Below are 23,510 nucleotides of genomic sequence, written 5' to 3'. Positions count from 1 at the left end.
GACAGGAGGAGAATGAACATAGTAACAGCTGTGAAAGCTTAGGAAGGTACCAGACTCTCAGAACAGTTCTGCAAAGGCGTGATAAGGTTAGAGCAAAACATGAATACCTTTGTGCTTCTGTTCAGACACACGCAGGTTTCTTTCAGCAGCTTTTATGACTTATAAAACAAGGCCAGCATACCATTTTGCTCCATTATTGGAATTTAATTCGCATGTGATCATATTCCCATTTCTCTCAGTTACTAAAAATTTCTGGCCAGATTGCTTCTTCCTTCACATTCAGGATCCTTTCAGCTTACAACATAAAACCATTATGGGCCTGAACACCAATAAAAACTTTTGGTAGCATTCATGTTGGAATAAAACCCTTCTATCTGCAGACTGCCAGACACATTGAGAATAGCTTTCAGCTGAGACGCTCTCTTGTGCTACTTCAGCCAACAGAATCTCCTTTTTTCTTTCTTTTTTTTTCTCATTAGAGGCTAGAACTCTGCTCAATGTTTAATTTTATCCATAGGACATTTTCACTGTGGGGTAGAAAATGAACAAGCTTTTATTAGACACTTAACTTTAATTTATCCACTGTGCTAAGCACTGGAAATAAAAATGCAAAAAAAAAAAAAAAAAAAAAAAAGACAGCTCCTGACCTCAAGGATGTTACATTCTAACTGGAAGAAGATAACCCTCCTACAGTAATGATGGCCAGGGAAAAGTTCTTTGGTCCGGAATGTTACAGGAATTGTGAATGAGACTTAGGGGAGTAAACTGAACAACCTCTTTGGGGGACAGTGACACAGTTCCAGAATTCGAGAGAGGCTGGGTGAACAGGAAATGAGGTAAAGAGTGGAGGAGGGTTTGGGGAAGCTGCCTATAATAGTGTGTCAGATGAGGCCATCATTGAGAATAGCAGGAATCCGGGCAGAATTTCCAGGCATAAAAGAGTTTAAAGCCTCTAAGGTATGGCTTCCAGTGGTGAGACTTCTGAAGATGAATGTTGAGAGATAAAAGGCCACTAAATAGTTAGTAAACATTCATTAAGCAACTACAAGCACTGTGCTAAATGCTAGAAATACAAGAATGGAAAGGGAGAACAATGATCCCTGACCTGGAGGAGTTTACTATCTGACTGGAGAAAGACAAGAAAGCTGGAAGCAGGAAGGAAAGGAGAACATGGCACTAGAGCCACCTGGAGAATTCCAAAATGAGTACTATTGGAAAAAGTAAAAACGTAAAGGAAAACATGTTTTAGTTTTTTGGCTATAAGTTGAAAGCCACTAATCAGTAGGCACCAATAGTGATCTCCAAATAAAAAATAAAAATAAAAAATACTGTTATATCACAAACATAACACAAAAAAAGCCAATTGTGAAAAATGCTCTTTGTAAATATTAAAATGCTACTTGTTTCTTATCCCATCTTTAACTTCTGTCACTTACTGAATATTAATGCCACCTCAAAAGATTTATGTCTTCAAATATTAGTTCCCACACTGTCTTTTTTTCATCTTTCTGACTAGCAAAATATAAAATCCTTAAAGAAAAGGATTTCTTAGTTGTCTTTATATACCTATAACCTAGCATTATATTTTTTCTTTCTTTCTTTTTTTTTTTTTTTTCTTTAGGGGAAGGGATGTAAGGGAGTAGGGAGAGAAGTTCTAAGATAAAGGTCAAGAACTTGCTAAAGAAATTCCTTTTATAAAGATTATCTACAATTATTCTGTACCTTCTAATCCAGAAGCATTGCCTGGGGTGGTCCATTCCAGATAGTAAGTGATTTGTCCAGCCAGTATGGGTCAGAAGCTACACTTGTGTGGGGGAAAAAAGGTGAAGAACTTACAGATTAAGCACATATTGATCACAGACTGTTATCTAAAGCCTCAAAGGCCTCAGTTTAGGAAGCATGTGATTTTAGATAAGGCCTGGACTATATTCTATTGTTCAAAGAAGGGCACTGGTGAGAAAGCTGTACATCTACTGCATTTCACTGACCAAAGAGGGGAATAGACTTATGTGACCAATCACACCATATAGAGGGTGGGATTTGGGGGGGTTCTTTGTCTGAAATGTATAAATATTGTGAACATTTTCAAGGGAGTGGCCCTGTCCTGCAGTGAATGCGGCTCAGAGACCACAATGGGGTCTGCTTTTCGAGATTCTAATAACTAATTCTGCTTTCTATGAGTGATCTTTGTAGTAGTCAACTTGGGTAGGTCTTTTTGTCCCAAACACTTGAAATTAAATTTTCCAGACTCCAAATGCTTAGGGAATTGAATGAGAAAAACAGCAGATAGGTCAATGTCCAGTACAGGTACAAAGAAATTAAGGGGGAATTAAACAGTGCACAGTTTTAACCATTATTTTCACTAATAAAAAAGAGAGGCTTTGGACAGGTTACATATGACCATTATTATGCCTGTATTGTTATATTTTCACTATATTTTGTATTAAATTAAGAGTAACTCCAAACTTAAAATCCAAGAGACATAAAATTATCTCAAAAGTTAAGATAGTTGGTTATTTCTCCAATATTAATTAGACCATAGGATTAATAAAGAAATTATTTCTTTTTTTTTAAATATCATACTATTAGTATGTATTTGTTATACAGTGATTAAGATTTCAACAGGAAAATACATTTAGAGATATTTTCTCTATTAGTGCACATACTATTTTATGAAATAACCAATTTTGGCCTAAGAATATGAATCATTGTTATTTAGTTCTGTGAAGCAAATTCATCTTAGCCAAAAGGTTAGAGAGAATGGCAGTCAGGTTCTGGTTTTGTTTTATTGGTCTTTGGAGGAAATTAAGTGAATTTTAGCACATTCTAGGGAGCCTGCCTCATCAAATATATCAAATCATGTCTTTTTTTTTATTATAGCTTTTTATTTACAAGACATATGCATGGGTGATTTTTTAGCATTGACTCATGCAAAACCTTCTGTTCCAACTTTTCCCCTCCTTCCCCTCACCCCCTCCCCTAGATGGCAGGTAGTCCAGGACATGTCAAATATGTTAAAGTATATGTTAAATGCAATATATGTATACATATTTATACAGTCAAACACTGTCTTTTTAAAGGCTTGCATTGAGGTTCCCATATCTAGTTAAGTATCATGGTGCTGTGCAACTATTTTCATCATGGGTCACCAACCCCATGATTGGTGTATTAAGTCTTTCTTGCCCTGTGAGGCACCCTAATAAGAAGTATAGAAAAAAATGGATTAGAAGTCTGGATTCTCGAGGGATATTTCCCAATAAATTCTCTGGATTATGCTTCTTCCACAGATCTGTGGCTGATGTAGAGTGGTCAGCCAGAGCAGAATAAAATTAAACAAAGCACAAAATAAGATTTAAGCATAATCAGATCCTTAAGTTATAGAAGCACTCTGATTCTTTATTTGGAAATGGCAATATTCTAGACAGGGGCTGTTTAAGCTTCATAAATTTTTATTTATTTATTTTTTTTACTAGGATGTTGTCATTATTAATCATGAACTTGAAGGAATGATTCATAAAAGTGGCAATGATTACCGGATATTTTGCTTCTCTACCTCTCTCAGATATTTTATTTGAAGGTAGACAGATCAATAATTCAGCCTATGGAGTTCTCAATAATTAGGAGGAGAAACTTTCTTTCCATCCAAAATAAAGCTTCAGTACACATTTGAACAAATACGTGAACAGATGCTGACTCCATAGAGCCAGTATTAGGAGACAACTCTCAGAATTAGAAGACAACTCTCAGAATTAGAAGACAGTTCTGAGATTTGTGAGGGGAGTCTTAGTATGTGTGTGAACTTCTGATATGGATAATTATAGTACACAGACTCTTATGTAACATGACTTTGCTATAAAACCTCAACGATTCAGGAACAAGAGAAAAATGTGTTGGTCATATTATAAGCAATTTGTAAAAGAGGTTTTAAAGTGCTTAAAATATTTGTCTACTTTCTCTCAACTAACTTAAACATCACATTTTTATGCCCCCATTCAATTATTTCAGTTCAATAATTCAATATTATCCCATTACATTATTTCATTGCTTAGCAATCATTTCAATAGATTTTTTTTGTTTTGTTTTTAAGAAGTCCAAATATGTGAGTTTATTTATGAAGAGAAATCCCAATGTGGAAACTCCTTCCAATGATACAGATATATAACCAATCTAACTTAATTTAGTATCTGATACATTGCAGGAACTTAATAGTTGATTAAAGAGTTATCTAAGGCACCTAGGTTGTGATTGGCTCAAGCTTACAGAAATTTTATTTGCCAAAGGGAAAGCCTGAACATAGCTCTTCTGAACTTCTAATCTATTAGCAGCTACAGAATAAGGTGGATAGAGCACTAGACTTAGAGTCAGAAAGTCCTAAATTTGAATCTACCTTTGAACTCAATTATATGTTGTCAGTCAATCATAAATATCTATTAAGCATTTACTATATAGAAGGAATCATGCTAAATTTGGGATTAAAAAAAAAAAAAAGATTAAAACATGGTCCCTTATCCTCAGTGAATTTATTCTAATGGGGAAGATCATATCAGAAAAAGTCCATATTAGATCTAAATAGAATAAATGGAAAGTAGCCTGAGAGGTATGAAACTAGCAGTGGAGACAGAGGGAAGATGGAACTTGGAAAGGGCCCTTACAGAAGGTATGAGTTGAGCCAAATCTTGAAAAAAGTCTTTAATTCTACATTAGAATACTATGATGAATTACTTCGTATCATTTGTTTCCAAATTACATCTATCATAAATTCTGAATCAGTGGGTGTTTAATTAACAAAGTTTTATAACATTAATCCATGATTTTTAAGGTCAGAATCAACTGGCTGATGACTTAGAATGTGAAAGACAATGACGAGTTTATCATTCCTGAATCTTCCAAATTTCTTAAGTGAAATAACAGAGAAAAATGTATTTGAAAAAGTAAAAAATACTTTGCAGAATGTCCTAAAAGTCAGTCTTATTTTAAATTAGAATTATTCAAGTAGCTTAAAATAACACTAAGACTTTTCAGGTACTCTGTATCATATACAATCTTCTTTGTTCAATTCCTGATGCCTTGCTGGGTTGTATCAGACTCTCAAAGGCAATATACACCCATGGAAATAGGGTTTTAGATATTTTACAGAACTAAAAAGGTGTAGGTATAAGAATGAGTGTGGATGCTCAACCAATGACCACAGATGTTGAGAAAGCTTATCCATCATCAGAAGGGTGGCCATCAGAACACATTTTTTCACCCTAAAGAATACCCAGAGAGAAATGAGTATGGACCACAACATAGCGTTTCCACTCTCTCTGTTATTGTTTGCTTGCATTTTTGTTTTCCTTCTCAAGTTTTTTTTTAACTTTCTTTCTAAATCTGATCTTTCTTGTGCAACAAGATAACTGTATATACATACATACATACATACATACATACATACATACATACATATATATATATATATATATATATATATATATATATATATATAGTAGTTAACATATACTTTAACATATTTAACATGTATGGGACTACCTGCCATTTAGGGGAAGGGATGGAGGGAAGGAGGGGAAAAGTTGGAACAGAAGGTTTTGCAAACAGAAGGTTTACCTATACATATGCTTTGCATATAAAAAGCTATAATAATAATAAAAAAAAGAATACCCAGAGAAATAAAAGTAAGGCTTCTATAAAGTACTTAATAAGTGCAATACCAGACAAGCATTAAATTGGTATATAATCTTCAGAGAAAATTCTGTAGAAACACACAAATTATTTCTGAAATCTGACAATCTAGAAAAGACCTCTAAGATTTTTCTAATTTTTCAGAGTTTGGTACTAAAAACAGATCTGAGGAAAACATTAGCATAACTAAGCAGGGAGTTGAAAATAGGACATAAAATAAAATAAAGATTGAATAATTAGCCAATTAAGGAAAAATTGGATTCAAGAGAAGAAATGCTGAGCTTTCTTAATTCCGTGTCAAGACTTAGAAACTTTGGCTTTTAGAGCCACAAGCTGGATAATACTGCCACCAACTGATCAACAGATAGTCCTTCATAGGAATGATATAGCTTATTCTATAAAATTTTGTAAAAAAGCTCTGGAAGACTGAAACATTCTATAAAGCTAGCTGTTGGCTTGTTTAAAAGTTCTTTAGAACTCTGATTTTTATTACAGAAATGTAAATAAAAATAATCCAAATTAGAAGTGCTGAGATCATTGTGCTTAATTACTAACAGAAAATGAAGCTGTTAGGTACACAAATTAGAAGTAGAAGGCTTAAATTAAAAAACAAAAACAAACGAAACCCCAAGCAATGATTTTTCTGGTGTTTCTCTGGGTATCAAAAGTCATTTTGCAGTCATTGCATTACTCAAATGTCCTCACTGGAGAGCATGAAGAAGAAAAAGTCCAAACTATTTCTATGGTGATCAAGCTCTCAAGAAAATAGACTCTGTTCCTTTTATGTGTTGTCCTTATATCAAAAGAAGAAGAAATCTGAAGCTATTTTATGAAAATATAACATTCCTTTTGAGAACGTGACCATGCTACCAAAAGAGTTATTTATTGCTCTGAACAAAACAAACACTTTCTTCTATACACAGCTAGAGGAAGACCTGACAAGAGAGCGTCATGCCAAAGTTTTTTTCATAGATTAAAAAAGAAAGAAAGAATGATAGTACTGACCTCTCAGAGTTCTAGTGATAAAATGAAACAATATTTTCAAAGTTCCCTGAAAACCTTAAAATATTATATTACATAAATAAATGCTTATTACTATTATGATTATTATTATTATTATTCCTGCCTTCCCTCCCAAAAAAATATGATTAAGGTTTGTGCTACAGAAATAGAACTGAAGTTCGCTTAATCCTTATATTCTAAATGGGAATGATTACTATTTTAACACAGTAGGTATGAGCATTTATGAATATATGAACACGCACACTCTCACTCCCCCTCTTTAATCATTTGTAAAAAGTCTACTAATAATAATCAGTTTTACTACTCAGCAACTGCTTCAAATGAAAAAGGCAGAGACAAAGGGAGAAGAGCATACATAGTAAAATGTATCAACCAGGGAAGAGATAAAAGTAGATAGGTGGTGCAGCCCATAAAGAGTTGGTCCTAGAGTCAAGAAGACTCATCTTTTTGAGTTGAAATCTGGCTTCAGACACTTACTCGCTATGTGACCCTGAGCAAGTCACTTAATCTTTGTTCAATTTCCTCACCTGCAAATGGGCTGGAGAAAGAAATGGAAAACCCCTCCAGTATCTTTGGGGGGAAAAAAAAGCCCAAGGGCAGCATGAAGAGTTGGACTCAGCTGAAATAGCTGAAAATCCAAAAAGCTGGAGGAGGGACAGTTTTTCAGTTTTGGTTTTTGATGACTTTGTTTTCCCTACAGTGCCCATTCCTACAGTCCACCCTTTCACTTCTCCTTCCCCTGTCCTTCCATTAGCTGAACAGTAACTACTAATTTCACACTTACTGACCAATTTTAAAATGTTATAAGAAACCTGACAAAATTCCTCTTCTCTAGAGATTCAGAATATAGTTCACTAAGAAGGATGGTGCATAACTTTCTCTTTTTATTAACGTGACTTTCTTTCTTTAGCGTTTTTTTGCCAGGAGAGTGGGAGTGGGGGAGGGCAGAATGTGGAAGTTCACATGGGTGGGAACACTGGAGGCATGTACATGAAAAGAATAAACAAATGAATCGAGAGAGAGAGAGACAGACAGAGAGAGAGACAGAGAGAGAGAGAGAGAGAGAGAGAGAGAGAGAGAGAGAGAGAGAGAGAGAGAGAGAGAGAGAGAGAGACAGAGACAGAGACAGAGAGAGAAAGACAGAGACAGAGAGACAGAGAGACAGAGACAGAGAGACAGAGAGAGAGAGAGAGACAAGAGAGAGAGACAGAGAGAGAGACAGAGAGAGAGAGAAAAAGGAGAGAGAGAGACAGAGAGAGAGAGAGAGAGACAAGAGAGAGACAGAGAGACAGAGAGAGAGAGAGAGACAAGAGAGAGAGAGACAAGAGAGAGAGAGACAGAGAGAGAGAGACAGAGAGAGAGAGAGAGAGAGACAGAGACAGAGAGAGAAAGACAGAGACAGAGAGACAGAGAGACAGAGAGAGAGACAAGAGAGAGAGAGACAGAGAGAGAGAGAAAAAGGAGAGAGAGAGACAGAGAGAGAGAGAGAGACAAGAGAGAGAGAGACAGAGAGAGAGACAAGAGAGAGAGAGAGAGACAAGAGAGAGACAGAGAGAGAGAGACAGAGAGAGAGAGAGAGACAAGAGACAGAGAGAGAGACAGAGAGAGAGAGAGACAGAGAGAGACAGACACAGAGAGAGACAGACACAGAGACAGAGAGAGAGAGAGAGACAGAGAGAGAGAGAGAGAGACAGAGAGAGAGAAAAAGGAGAGAGAGAGACAGAGAGAGAGAGAGACAAGAGAGAGAGAGAGACAGAGAGAGAGAGAGAGAGAGAGACAGAGACAGAGAGACAGAGAGACAGAGACAGAGGCAGAGAGAAAGAGAGAGAGACAGAGAGAGAGAGAAAAAGGAGAGAGAGAGACAGAGAGAGAGAGAGAGAGAGAGAGACAAGAGAGAGAGAGAGACAGAGAGAGAGAGAGAGACAAGAGAGAGAGAGACAGAGAGAGAGAGACAAGAGAGAGAGACAGAGAGAGAGACAGAGAGAGAGACAGAGACAGAGAGAGACAGAGAGAGAGAGACAGAGAGAGAGAGAGAGACAGAGAGAGACACAGAGAGAGAGACAGAGACAGAGACAGAGAGACAGAGAGAGAGAGAGAGAGAGACAGAGACAGAGACAGAGAGACAGAGACAGAGACAGAGAGAGAAAAAGGAGAGAGACAGAGAGAGAGAGAGACAGAGAGAGAGAGAGAGAGAGACAGAGAGAGAGACAGAGAGAGAGACAGAGACAGAGAGGAGAGACAGAGAGAGAGGAGAGACAGAGAGAGAGAGTGAGAGAGAGAGAGAGAGTGAGAGAGAGAGAGATATTTAAATAAATGATGAAAGAGCGTGAAGAAGAGATAAAAGGAATATAAAAATGTGATTAAGGGACTCAACTCTAATAAGTCTAGGGAAAATAAAGTGACAGGAATAGTTCTGTCAATACTGAAAGTAAACAGAGATTTCTGTGGGGGTTAAGAGGATAATGGACAGACATTTCCAGTGACACACCAGGGGCAAAGCTTGGCTTAGGAAAGGGATATTCAAGCTCAAACATGTTAAACTTGGACTAAAAGTGGAAGCAACACCACCCCAAATTAATTGTTCAGGGGAAGCTGCTTCTTTCTGAAAGGGCAGCAGAGATGATCAGAACATCTCTGTTCATATCGGACTCATCTGAGAAGCCAGCAACTAACCAGTAAATGCTGAGAGGGTGGAATTTAAATGGAAAAAAAATAAAAACCTGGGCAAGCATATTATATAACATTAAAAAAAAAACTGAAGCCCTATTTCAATGCCTCATTTGGAATGGAGGTGACCTTAGGTTCTTAAAGGCTGTGTCAGCAAAGCACAAACTCTGGTCATCTTACCCACCTGGAAAAGTTTTGAATACTGGCTCAGTGAGTATCTATGTGTCTGTAGTATAAGGACCAGCCTAGTCAGCAAGTTCATTACCTAGAGTGTTGACCAGCAGGTGATAGACTGGGGGGTAAGGAGAAATAGAAAAGGGGACACAATGAGTTATATGATAATAATACATTAACACATTAAGGCATGGAAGTATTACGGCCTGTATTGGTGGAAGGAGTGCTCATACTAATAAAGTCACCGTTCTTTTATAGCATATGAAGAGGGGTTACATAGGTATCCAGTGAATGGAAAGAACATTTAAGTGCTTACTAGGTGCCAGTAACTACACTAAGTGTTTGGATTACAAATGGAAGCAAAAAGAAAAATAATTCCTGCCTTTAAGAAGCTTACATTTGAATGGGGAGCAGGAAGGTAACACACAAAAGGGAACAGAAGAGTGAACTGTTGGAGGAAGGGATGGGGGGAATGAACCCAGTTGGATGCAGGTTTCAAGGAGGAACTCCTCAAATGAGGGGGAGAAGGTTCTTTTAGGTTCTGAAACTGCTGGGGCATAATAGTAAGGTCCAAAGAGTCAGAAGTAGAGCTGGGGAGAAGAGTGAAAAAGTTTTGTTTTTTTTTAAATAGATGACTCTCTGGTGACCATCAAAATTATCTGGTCATTAAGTACAGGCTAAGAAATAGAGTAATGGATCAGTGGAACAGGTCAGGTTTACAAAACACAACCATCAAAGACTACAGTAATCTAGTGTTAGATAAACCCAAAGTCTCCAGCTTCTGGGCTAAGAACTTACTATTCGACAAAATTTGCTGAGAAAACTGGAAAACAATATGGCAGAAACTAGGCATTGACCAATATCTTACACCCTACACCAAGATAAGGTCAAAACGGGTTCATGATGTAGAAATAAATGGAGATACTATAAGTAAATTAGTAGAGCAAGATATAGTCTACCTGTCAGATTTGTAGAAAAGAGAGAAACTTATGGCCAAAGAAAAAATAAAGAACATTATGAAATAATAGGTATTTTTGGATATGGATAATTTTGATTAAATTAAAAAGTTTTTGCAAAAACCAATATAGCTAAGATTAGAAGGGAAGCAAAAAGCTGGGAAACAATTTTTACAGCCAGTTTTTCTCATTTCTAAAATATATAGAAAATTGACTCAAATTTATAAGACTACAAGTCATTCCCCATGTGATAAATGGTCAAAGAATATGAACAGACAGTTTTCATATAAAGAAATTAAAGTCATCTATGGTCATATAAAAAAAAATGCTCCAAACTCTATTGATTAGAGAACTTCAAATTAAGACAAATCTGAGGTATCACTTTATACCTCTCAGATTGGGTAAGATGACAAGAAAAAATAATGACAAATGCAGGAGAAGTGGGAAAATTGAGACACCAATGCATTACTGGTGGAATTATAAAATGAGACAATCATTCTGATGAGGAATCTGGAACTATGTCCAAAAAACTATAAAACTGTGCATACCCTTTGATCCAGAAGTGTCACCACTGCATATGTATCCCAAAGAGGGATATAAGAGGGAAAAAGACCCACATGTGCAAAAATGTTTGTAGCAGCCCTTTTTTTGTAGTGGCAAGGAATTGGAAATTGTGGAAATGTCCATCAATTGGGGAATGGCTGAGTAAATTATGGAATATTATTTTTCTAAAAGAAATATTGAGCAGATGGACTGCAGAAAAGCCTGGATTTGTATGAACTAATGATGAGTTAAGCAAGTAGAACCAAAAGAATATACATAGTAACAAGAAAATAATGTGATGATCAATTGTGATGGACTTGGCTCTTCTCAGCACTGCAGTGATTTGAGGCAATTCTAAGATTTGGAATGGAAAATGCCATCCTGCTCCCTAAAGTACTGATCATGGGATACATAGTGAATATGTGACCCTAAGAAATTAATTAGGCTGTAGTATTTAATGATCTAACAAATAAAAAGTTGCTAAGTTCTGCTGGTTTTAAATTTTTACTTTAAAAGGAAAATTCAATAGTCAAGGTATGCACACACACACACACACACACACACACACACACACACACACACACACACACACGTTTGATCCACCCAGGGGGCACTTAATATATCTTAAAAGATTCTGTTTATACCACCTACTTTGCTGAATCATCCTTACTCACTTTTCCACAGCCTCTTCCTCACTTGACAGATTCAACGCCCAATATGGCATTCAAGCACTTTTCAAAAAGTAGACACCTTTAAACTCTTCTAAGTTAACATTTCTTATTAGAAAACAATATTCCCACTTCCTTTTTTCTCTAAAGCAAGGAATGTCTTCTCCCCAAATACAAAAATAGAACAGAACACCACTGTACCTACATATGAAGATGTGACCCACGTAGGTCCCTTTTACTTCCACAATTCTGACATTTAAGAAAAATCCCAGATGTTTCACTTCTGTGTGATCTTGAATATATAATCTCACTCTTATAGGCCTCTGCTTTCTCATCTGTAAAATGAAGGGGCTAAACCAAATGATCTCTCCTGTCCTTTCCAGCTCTAAATTAATGACCCTATTATTTCAGTTCAAACCTTCTATGAAATCCAATTATTTATAATTTTGAGGCTATTTGGGAGACATACTTCGAATCCTGTTCACAGCTACAGTAAAGTTCTCTTTGGATAATTTCTTAAGGATATGATATTAATGTTTGTTCTTCATGCTCGAGGAGGACCATGACATCAGGGAGATGATGCTATGGCAGGCAAGTGGATTGGATTTAAGTGAAGATGGGCTGTGCAAAATTACCAGTCTCACTTTCTCCTCTGGAGATATAGATATATTTGGCAAGATACAGATCAAGACAAGTGAAGATGGCCTTGGCAGCAATGAAAGGCCTTGGCCTTTTTAAGCTAAAGGCTTTAACAGTTCTCAATTAGCCTGATGAGAGTCAGAGTTTAAGCACAGTCCTAGAGAGTGGCTAAGTCATTGGCAGGATATGATCTATATCCACACAGGCCATGTTCTATGCACAGCCCACAAGGCATTCTGCACATGGACTTTCCTCCCCATACTTGTGCATCTTTCTCCATGGAGCCATGGGATCTTGCTCTCCTGTAAATTTTAATCCTGTATTCACAAGCTCGCAGCCAATCTAAGGATCACATGAGACCATAACTCTCGATCCACTGTAAGGCTCTGCATTCAGCAGAACTTCTGTGAGAGGCAGCACAGCAGAGACTGAAATCCTAGCACTGACCCTTACTGTAAAGACAGATCATGAAGAAGATACTTAAATGCGCAAAGAGTATGAATTCTTTCATCTGTGAGATGGCAACAATAATACCTACATCCCCTACTTCACAGGGTCTTTGTTATTTCAAATGAGATAATTTATGTAATATATACTATAGAGTGCCATACATTGCCAATTATTATAAACTCCAGGATTCTTAAGATCTATACTACCCTAATAACAGGAAAGAGATAATGTTTTAGTCATTTTATTCCCTATTTTCTTACTTTTTATTACTTCAATTCACCTCTAAGCTTCTTAAAATAGGTATGTAAGTCATATTCCACCTTCCTTCTCCACCCTCACCTCCCCAATAGGAAGAAGGCTTAGAATACTTAGAAGAAAAGAAGAAATTAGAAATATTTCCATATCAGAAAATTGCTTTGTGTAATCACAAATGTGATTTTGTATTTAATATTTTAGAGGAACCTTCCACCCAAGTCCTTCTTTGACATCTCTACTATGGCATGGAGCCTTGGGTTCTTACAGAATATATCAACAGAACCCAAGAATTGGCAGATCTTGTTGGGCTATAGTGAAACTTTGAATATCCACCAAGAATATTATGTTTTTTATCCAAAGACTAGTCTAGGTAAGGTCACCAGGTTGGTCTCAGGTGACCAGTCAAAGATCATCTAACACGATGTAAAGTTGTAATAACCTCAGTTGGTAGAAGAAGTATCCCTCTGCAACAAAATCCCAGATCTCTGAAATAGGATGAAGTATTTTAGATGAGAAAATACCACTGACATCATATTTTATACTTCCACTCTTACCCCCAATCCCCATTCATATCACTTAGAAACACTATGGTTCTGAGGAACAGAATGGAAATTGCTTATATAAGGAGAATCCATGAAAGCCCTTCTGTTCAATGTCTACAGAATATTTTACAAATTGGTTTTCAGAAGAGAGAATGTAAATGAAAATGATATTATTAAATTATCATTTTATTTCAAGTGTGCCAGTGGTGCTTTGGAGAGGGACCTCCCAGGATATCAGGTGCAATATTTTTTGTATACATGAGGCTAAAGAGAAAACTGAGACATGGGAGCACATCAGCATTTTTTCTTTTAATAAAATTCTTTCAATGATAATGATCTACAAAAACATAACACTTTAAGGTTTGTAAAGTGCTTTATATCCATTGTCTCATTTGGTTCTCCCTACAACCCTGTGAGCAGGTGCTATTATTATCTCCGTTTTTCAGATGAGGAAAACGGGAAATAAAATAACTTTCTTAAAGCCATAAAGTTGATACATATGTAAAATGGAATCTAAACTGAAGTCTTCTTGATTCAAAGGCTACAGCTCTAAAAATTGTGACACTAAGCTACCACTTAAGTAATAGAATGATGAAGGGCAAAAACTGCTTTAGGCTCTTTTCTTTAAACCTCTAGCAAATGTGTTGTTCAAGTAAGAACATTAATACTATATGGATTTATTAGCATAAATTTACAAGAAGAAATAATAATTGAATTCTAATATGTTTCCTAATTATTCCAACAAGTAGGTAACACAACTTCAAATTGAACTCTTGCTCTCTGAGACACTATAGAAGCATCTCTATAATTGAATTATACATTCATGTCATCTAGAGTGACTTGATTTTGATTTTGGCAAGAAAAAGCTTAAGAACTATTGTCATTGTTTTGAAGCAACGTTGATTTTATCATTTTCTCACATGGTCCAACCACTATTCAAAGAAACATTATTCTTCTAATGCATTAGGATTTCACACATCACTCCCCAACTTTTTATCCCCAACCCCAACTGATTCACAAATAAGGCAATAATCCTAAAAGACAAATGACAATAGCAATCCTGAGATTTTAAATGGATTCTCTTTTTTTTTATACCTTGTATGAAATAACATTGATAGTCAATCTGATATCATGTAGCTTCTAGGGGAGACGGCAATAATTTTGAGGTCCTGTGACCTTAAGGGGCTTCTGTTTTAACAAGATGTCATTAATTCTAAGTTCTCTGGCTTTGGAGTCTGGCCCTGAAGCCTCCCACACTCAATTCTAAAGTCTCCTGGCCTCAGGATAATCCCACAAATCAAGCTCCTGAGACAACAGGGAGTAGACCACTCCCCTCAGTTCATTGCTGACTGTGGGGCAGTCTGTAGTCTGTGAGAACAAATTTCAGAGACCACTCCTCGGTCCTATCTCTGGGCCATAAAATTAACGTACCTGTAACATGAAGAACTAGATAAAATGGGTCTCCTTGCTTCTGTTTCTTTGCTAAATTCTCTTGGAATTTAGATCGCCTCCAATTAGAGTTACAATTACAAGAAACTTCACCCCTTGACTTGGAGATGGGTTGAAGCTTGCAAACTCTTTTGAGACACCTCGTGACACCAATCTGTGACCCCACCATGTGGGAGCTCCTTTCCCAACCTCAACATTTGATGGCCTGGTACAGGGAAAGTCTGGCCTCCCCTGGCTTGATTCCCTCCCTGTCAAGGTGTGCCCCTCCATTTTTTCTCCCACAATCCTAAAGCTGGGACGCCCCAAGGCACTAGGAGAAGGCTTGTCTGGGTCACTGTGAGTTTCATGCTCAGCATGTTTTCCTTAACTTGGGACACCCAGACTGGGAAATCCTTGCAATGTTCAACAAAGTTCCTAGGGAACCTTTCCCACCCTTTCACTTCCTCCGGGACACCAGAGAAGACAAAATGCTGTAGGATAGCTTTTGTCCAAATTTTAAGGCTTTTTGGCGAGGATGGGTCAGTCCTTTTTCATATCATTTTGTCTGTGTCTGTGTCTCTGTGCAGAATGTCTGTTTCATGTTTGTTCTGTGAGCTAGATTTTGTTACCTGGAAAGATTTAAAATGCAACCAGCAAGGAAAAAACCTCTACGCTACAGTTAGAATGCTAGAGAAATATCTTTTAAAACCTAATTTTTCTCTGTAGACTCCAGCTTTGACCAAGATGGGACCTATACCAAAAAGTGAGCTAACTGAAATTAGATTAACATCTTAGTAGATTCTCAAAAATTTAAGAGAAGTGATTAAGAAATTTGGCAATTAGTCATTTTAAGATTCCAAGAAAAATTCCTGAAACATTAGGGATAATCCCAGGAATGTACCCCATTCTGGAAGAAAAGAAAAAGGAAAAACAAACAAGGTAAATAGCAACTTTTTCTAACCCTTTTTTGTCTCTTATTTTGTCTGAGTCCCCTTCTGCTCTTTTAGGAAAGCACGCAGAAGGTATTAAGGAACCCTCTCAGTTGTGAGGATTACTAACAAGATCAATATAGCCCAAGTCCCTCTATTTGCTAACTCTTCTCATCTCAGAACTGTAGCGAAACTCAAATTCTGACTCACTTGTAGAAATAGGGAAAGCAGCCACAGGGACCCACACACCCTTGCCCAAACACCTCCCCAACCCAGCTTAGGGAATGGGGTTGGAGTAGAGCTACAGCTCCATGGCCAGCATTCCCTGGGCTCTGGCACCTGAAACTACCACCAGAGGGATATCCTGGCACCAGTCACCCCAGCTTTCAGCAGTTCTGTCCAGAAGAATTTGGGTGCACCTGGCACCACCCAGCATGGCAGTGTGAGGTGAGAAAGCCAGTCAGCCTCTGCATTTGGTAAGATCACCATTCTCTGTTTCAGTTGTGGATATATATTAGCTATATAATTTATAGCAAATTGCTTTACCTCTGCCCAGTTTTCTGATTTGTAAAGAGAAATAACAGTTGTTATTGTGAAAATCACATGATTGTAAAAGTGCTTAGCATAAATCATGCTATATGACTACTAACTGCTTTATTGGATATAATTGCTTCATATTTGATAATTTTATGGGGGTTTTTTGAGATGCGAGCAACAGATAAATGATTTCTATGTGTGTGTAAAGTAATTTGGAAAATTGTCTGAGATATGATAGTGAAAACAATTTTAAAGGAGCTCTATTTAAAGCCCCTAATGGGATATGTAAATTGTAATCTATTTGTACTGATAGTGTTAACAGAAGAGTTTGGGAACTTAAGGAAAAAAAATTTGCCACTACTTTAAAAATTCTAGTTATCTAGAGTCAGACTTCTGAAAGCCCTGTCAGTTAAAAACTGACTAACCCCTTTCCTGGCTCACAAAACAGAAATGATTTGTGTGAATTGGAAAATAACAATTGGAAAATTGCAATTAAGTTTGTCTAGAACATTTAATCAGAATCTAGGGAATCTCATTAACTAAAGTTAAGTCAAATTAAAATCAGTTCTATCTCAATTTTAAGAATTATCTTGTTTTCTCCCAAAGCAAAACAGGAACTTACTTAAGAAAACAGAAATTACAGCTAAGACTATTTGGCTATTACTTAGGAAAATTCTAAAATTGTTAACTAAGCTACTTGGAGTTGTTATCATCATGCTAAACCTATCAGTTCACCTCCAAGTATGAGGTATGCACACTTTTTCCTGTTCAAAAGTGGGGGCAGGTACCAAACAGCACAGCCCACGAAAACATTAAGAACAGTTGGGGTGGGAAACAGAAAACTCAGTCCTTCTCTGGGGTCTCTGTCAATTCCCCTAAATTTGTAAACTTGACAGTTTTCTTGACACCATCAGGGTAATCAAAGTCATCAGTTCTGAGAAATGAGCCTGTTTAGGATGTATAATTTACCAAAAATTTATAAACCTGTATAATGATTGATCCTTTGTACCAAGATAAGTTTAAACATATAAAACATGTTAAACAAAATCTCCTATGTGTGTAAGTTCCGGTAAATTTTTAAAATAATGTATCTAACCCTAAACTGTGATTGGTAGAATTTGCTATTAAAAATAAAATCTCTTGGGACTGTAACTGACATTCTTTTGAGTTCTGAATTTGATTGCCTGATCATTAAGTCAGTAACCCACCTTATGAGAGATATGCCATAAGTTACTCAAAGGAATGCCTTCCTGAACTGTCACAGGTGGATATCTCATCTGGGCAGGAGCTGGGAGGACAACCTTAGCCTCTGCTTGAGGAATGATCCTTCTGATTCAGTTACCCATTTCTTTGTTCCCCACCTGATTATTCCCGAGTCTACTTGTAAGATGGAATTATTACTATATGATTAGTTGCCAAACATCTAAGGATGCTTTATCTTGTCACGTATATGCTCTCAGGCTTCATCCTGAAGGACCTGTTTTTGACACTATTATAATTATGTCCCTCTTTTTCCTCTTATAGCAAATTTCTATAATGAGAACAAATGGTCATTAGAAGCCACAAGCCCAATACAACTATCCCAGAGGACACAATGATTCTCTTCTCCAGACCTTAAAGATGCTTTCTTTTGCATACCATTGCATAAAGACTCACAATTTCTTTTGCCTGTGAATGGGCAAAACCAGGGGAACATCCCCCACCAATGAACTTGGACAATTTTGTCCCAGGGCTTCCAGGATAGCCCCACATATCTGGATAGGCATTGGCTAAAGATTTAAGAGATATGAAGCTGCTTAATAGCAGTCTTATCCTGTATGTGGATGATATTTTGATCTGTAGCTCAATCTGAGAGGCTTCCTTAGCGGCTGCCAAAAAACTCTTTAATTTTAAGGCCTCTAGGGGCTGTAGGATTTTTTTAATCCAAAGCTCACGTTGTCTGCCAGTCTGTCAAATATTTGGGCCATGAATTAACTCCCACCTTCTATTCTCTCACAGAGGAGAGAAAACAGACAATCTGATCTCTCCCTGAACCTGCCTCAAAGAAACAGCTACGCACTTTCCTGGGCATGGCTGGTTTCTGCAGGATTTGGATACCTAATTTTAGGATTACTGCCAAGCCCCTCTCTGATTCTATTCATGGTCCTGACACACTTCCCCTTGACTGTGGGCCTGATCAGACCAAAGCATTTAAGACCCTGAAAGCCAAACTGACTTCTGCTCCTGGCCTGGCTCTACCTAATTTAGAAAAGCCTTTCACTCTGTCTATAGATGAAAGGAGGAATCAGGTTCTGGGGGTCTTAACTCAGGCTCTTGGAGCTGATCCCAGACCCATCTCCTACTTCTCAAAAGAAACTGGACTCGGTGTCCCTAAGGTGGCCCTCCTGCCTTAGAACAGTGGCTGCCATGGCCCTTCTAATGGAAGAAGCCTCAAAACTCACCGTAGGTCAGCCATTGGAGGTTCTAACCCCGTACCGGGTTCAGAGCATTGTGGAAGCCAAAGGGCATCAGTAGCTTCCTAGTAAGGGGCTCTCCTGCTAGATACTGCCGACCTGACTCTCCTGGCGTGTCATACCCTTAACCCTGACAACACTCAATCGGGAGACATCATTCATAATTGTGAAGAAGCTTTAAATTCTGTCTGTTCCAGTCGACCTGACATGAGGAACATTCCTCTTGATAGCGCAGATGGGCTGGTGAATGGTTTACCAATGGGTCCAGTTTTCTTGAAAATGGGGAAGAGTAGGCAGCTTATTCTGTGGTGATCCTCAATAGCACCAGGAGGCTAAGCCACTGCCCTCCTGGAACTTTTGCCCAGAAAGCTAAACCCATTGCACTTACTAGAGTTTTGGATCTGGGAAAAGGAATGAGAGTGAGCATCTATACAGACTCCAACTATGCTTTTCATATTGTGCGCACTCATGGGGCTATATGGAAAGAAAGGAGACTTTTGACAGCAAAAAATTCTCCTATTAAATATGCAAGGGAAATTCTACAGCTAACACAAGATGTCCTCAAACAAGAGAGGTTTCTGTTATGTTTTGCAAAGGACACCAGAAGGAGATTCATTTCAGACCAAAGGGAACAGGCTTGCAAATTCAGTTGCCCACTTGTCCCTGACCATGGCACCTTTAATTCCCCGCTTCCTGACTCTTATACCCCTTCTTGTACCTCACTGTGGAAGAAAGGGGACACACCCTTTCTCCTTCTGGGTGCTTTCAAACATCCTCAGGCCAGCTTCTAATCCCAGAGGCAAGCCAGTGGGAACTCCTTTATGGCCCTCACCAAGCCACCCACTTGGGAAGAAAAGCTCTCCAATCCCTTGTGAAGGAAGCTCGCAGCAATGCTAGTTCCCAGGGTAGGACACTTAGAACATGAGAATATCCTCTCCAACCTGACTGCCACAATCAACCAGCTGGCCAATGAAACTGCACATTCTCTCCGAGAGATTCAAGGATCTCAGCACTCTTGCTAACATGGCTTTAGATAACAGGCCGGCCTTGGATTATCTTTTTGCTTCCAGTGGAGGGGTCTGCATCCTTGATGCATGTACATCAGCAACTCAAGGAAGTTTAAAGCTTCATACTGATGGGGGTTGAGGCCCCTTTAAGATTCCTTTCTGATTTCCCAACCCCCATGGCTGAATATCCAGACCCAGCCCCCACTGGATCTGAGCTGGCTTGGGTTTTCTCAGCCCCCCCACTACGCCCCTTCCTTATCTGAAAAGCCCACCAAGAACTTGGAACCGCCCACAATCTTTTAGGTATAAAAAGAGCCGAGCCGGAGCTCTCTCTTTACAGGAGCCCTTCCCCCCAACACCTGGTATCCTTCCGACCACGTAGGGGTTCCTGCCCGCCCAGTGGCCACCTTCGGCCCTGGTGTCTTTCTAACTGAACTTTACTTCCAAATTTCTACAATAAACCTTTTTTTTTTTTTTATCAATCTAGGTTTTCGGGGGGACACTGTGCCTCATGGGATTATCTTTGCGCCCTTTCCTTTCTCTCATCAGTACTAAGAGAATCCTAAAGAAGGCTGGCTGGATGCAAGATCCCCCTCCCCCAGCCTTCCTCTGGATGAGCATCCTGGCTATTGTCTCTTCTAACTCCTATACTAACTCCATTTTTAATTTTTCTTTTTTTGCTCATATTTGGCTCCTGCGTTTTTAACCTACTTGTAAGATTTGTCTCCTCTGGGCTCCAAGCTATGAATTTCCAACTACTTGTTCAACCTGAATGCCATAGGCTGACTGATTCAAACACTCAACATTCCCTAGATGTCACTGCTGTGATCTTCAAGTCGTGTGCCCCTCCCCAGTCTGGACCCCACTAGGGGCAGCTCTATGCCCCTTATCAGCATGAAGCAGCTCCACAAAATGAGATCTCCATCCCTTTGTCCCAAATGAATCTGGAATGCAACTGCTTGAGAGGGGAAATGACGTAATATAGCTTCTAGGGGAGAGAGCAATAATTTTAAGGTTTCCTGACCTTAGGGAGTTTCTGTTCTAACATTAAGTCAGTAATTCTATGTCGCCTGGCTTTGTAGTCTGGCCCTGGAGCCTCTCACACCCAACCTGAGATTTCTAAAGCCTTGGGGCCTCAGGGTAGTCCACAAATCAAACTCCTGAGACAATAATAAATAGACCACTGCTCAGATCATTGATGACTGTCAGAAAGATAGTCTGCTGGCAGTGTGAACAAAACTCCAGAGACCACTCCTTAGTTCTACCTCTGGGCCATAAAATTAGCATACCTATAACATGAAGTACTAGATAAATGTGTCTCCTTGCTTCTCTTTTGTTTTGTTTTGATTTTTTTGCTAAATTCTCTTGGAATTTAGACTGCTTCCAATTGGCATTACAATAACCTTTACCCCTTGACTAAGAAATGGATTTAAGCCTGCAAATTCTTTTGAGACACCTTGTGACACCAGTCTGACATTCTAACCTTTAGGGGTTCCTTTCCCAACTTCAACAATTCTAGTCTTATGGGTAGGCAAAAAGTCTATACAGTTTTAAAGTTCAAAGAGAGACTCACCTTTAAGAGTGCCAAAGCTACATGGAAGATTATGTTGAGACCCTAAAAAAGAAAAGAAAAGAAATGAAGGGCTAAAGACAATTGTTATACTTATTATTTTTATTCACTTTCCTGCATTTTTGCTAAAATTCCAAGTAGCACTAAACAAAATTCATAGTTAAAATTCCCACATGCACAAATCCACTAACTTTTCCTAAGGATATTAATGATAATAATAATTATGATGTACATATAGCACATATTTGAATAAATTGTGCTTTTATATTAGATTAGGATGCCATGTTTTATTAAATTCTTGGGTTGTTTCTAGCAGCCTGCTACACAATAAAAGACTTGCCCAGGATGAGACAATGATTTGGGGGAAAGTATAAAAACTGAAAGGAAATATCAAGCTTTTACTATGTAATCTAACCATTAAACTCTAATTTATGAAATGAAAATTTCTATCTGCCAAAGAAGATTTAATAAGTACACTTAACTGGATTCTTTAGTTAACAAAAAGCTAAGGAAGAGATTGTTGCTGATTGCACTTCATCTCCAAGTAATAACGTAAGCGCCCAAATGACCTTATATTTACTTTGTATATGTTTTCTCCTCAATAAAGGGTACATTTTCTTAAGGGTAAGGAATTTAAATTTTTTCTTGTGCCCAGCAGCTGGCAGAGTACGTGGCATATAGTAGATAGCTATCAAATATTGACCAATTATAAGGAAAGTATCTCCATTGCATATGTCCAAATTATTCCTCTCTTCTCCATAATTGTCAGAAAAATAGAGAACTAACTTGAATTGTCGGATTTTCTCTCTTCCTCCTTTAATTTTAAAAAGAAAATCATAAAAACAAACAAACTTCCTTAAAATCAAAATCTTAAAATCAACCAAAACCTTTAAAGAATAATAAATGAAAACATGAGAAGTCACACTAGACCTAAAGATAAAGTTTCAATTCAACCCAACAGAGTTTGAAGAAACATTAAGATAATTAAGCCACAAAGGCAGGGGACAAAAGCCATAAAGCCAGTATGGTCACAGACTAGACCAAACCATATCAAACTTTAAAGTAGCAGAAATAATAACATGGAAATCTCCAGAAATTTTTTCTTGATAGGTTCTTTCTTGGCAGGTTCTCAGAAGCTCAGCAGCTCCTAAATTGGAGCATGTAGGCACAAGTGGATAGAATCCAGGCTTAGAGTTAGAAAGACTCATTTTCCTGATTCAAATCTGGTCTCAGACACTTAGTAGGTGTATGACCCTAAACAAGTCATTTAGTCCTGGTTTACCTCAGTTTCCTCATTTGTAAAATGAGCTAGAGAAGGAAATGGCATTCCAACATCTTTGCCAACAAACAAATAAACAAACCCAAATAGGGTCACAAAGAGTCACATAAACTAAAACAATAACAACCAAAACCTTTTAAGTCAATCTCAGCCAAACAACCTTCCTATCAGAGTACTATAGTAACAGCACGATGATCTATAGCTATGATCTCTGGGTATTCTTAACCAGGTAAAGTCAGATGAACAAACTTTTATTACAAACCTACTCTGTGTCCAGAGTATAATCAAGAATCAAATGCTGGAACATTGTATTGCCTAAGATTGACCCTCATTCAGAGCATACTGATTTTTATTTCATATGCAAATTTAATAAGCGTGATTATGTGGTTTCCCAAGCCACTATAAATTAGAAAAGAACAAGAGTGAGAAGATGATAGAAGAAAAAATATTGGTGGCCATGGCCCGCTTCCTTTTAAGGCAAACATATTATTGGGAGTAAGAAGTTAAATTTCATAAGGGAGAAGATAGAAACAATACAAAAAACACATCCTAGAAGTTTAAACAAACATTAAATTTGGGTAAATACTAATAATAGTTTATGTGTTTAGAATTTGAAGGTTTATAAAACAAGTTTCTTCTAACAACCTGGTGAAGTAGGATTGTAAATATTTCTTTTGTAGATGGGAAAACTGAGACGTGGAGAGTTATGGA

General features: G+C 37.8%; 1 protein-coding gene across 9 annotated transcripts in view; it reads right to left on the bottom strand.

Moving 5' to 3' along the window:
• Positions 1 to 23,510, bottom strand: part of RABGAP1L (RAB GTPase activating protein 1 like) — a 665,899-nt gene that overhangs the window by 178,318 nt on the left and 464,071 nt on the right. For 8 of the 9 annotated variants that reach the window (XM_074308401.1, XM_074308399.1, XM_074308403.1 and 5 more), the window contains one exon: positions 21,524 to 21,565. In XM_074308401.1, coding sequence (XP_074164502.1) covers positions 21,524 to 21,565 — 42 coding nt within the window. Of the gene's footprint in view, positions 1 to 1,722; positions 1,743 to 21,523; positions 21,566 to 23,510 lie in introns of those variants that run through there. The other variant, XM_074308410.1, reaches the window with a different exon arrangement.

The sequence above is a fragment of the Sminthopsis crassicaudata genome, chromosome 4, assembly GCF_048593235.1.
Source record: "Sminthopsis crassicaudata isolate SCR6 chromosome 4, ASM4859323v1, whole genome shotgun sequence".
In the NCBI taxonomy this organism is placed as follows: Eukaryota; Metazoa; Chordata; class Mammalia; order Dasyuromorphia; family Dasyuridae; genus Sminthopsis; species Sminthopsis crassicaudata.
This window is presented reverse-complemented; position numbering and strand designations above follow the sequence as displayed.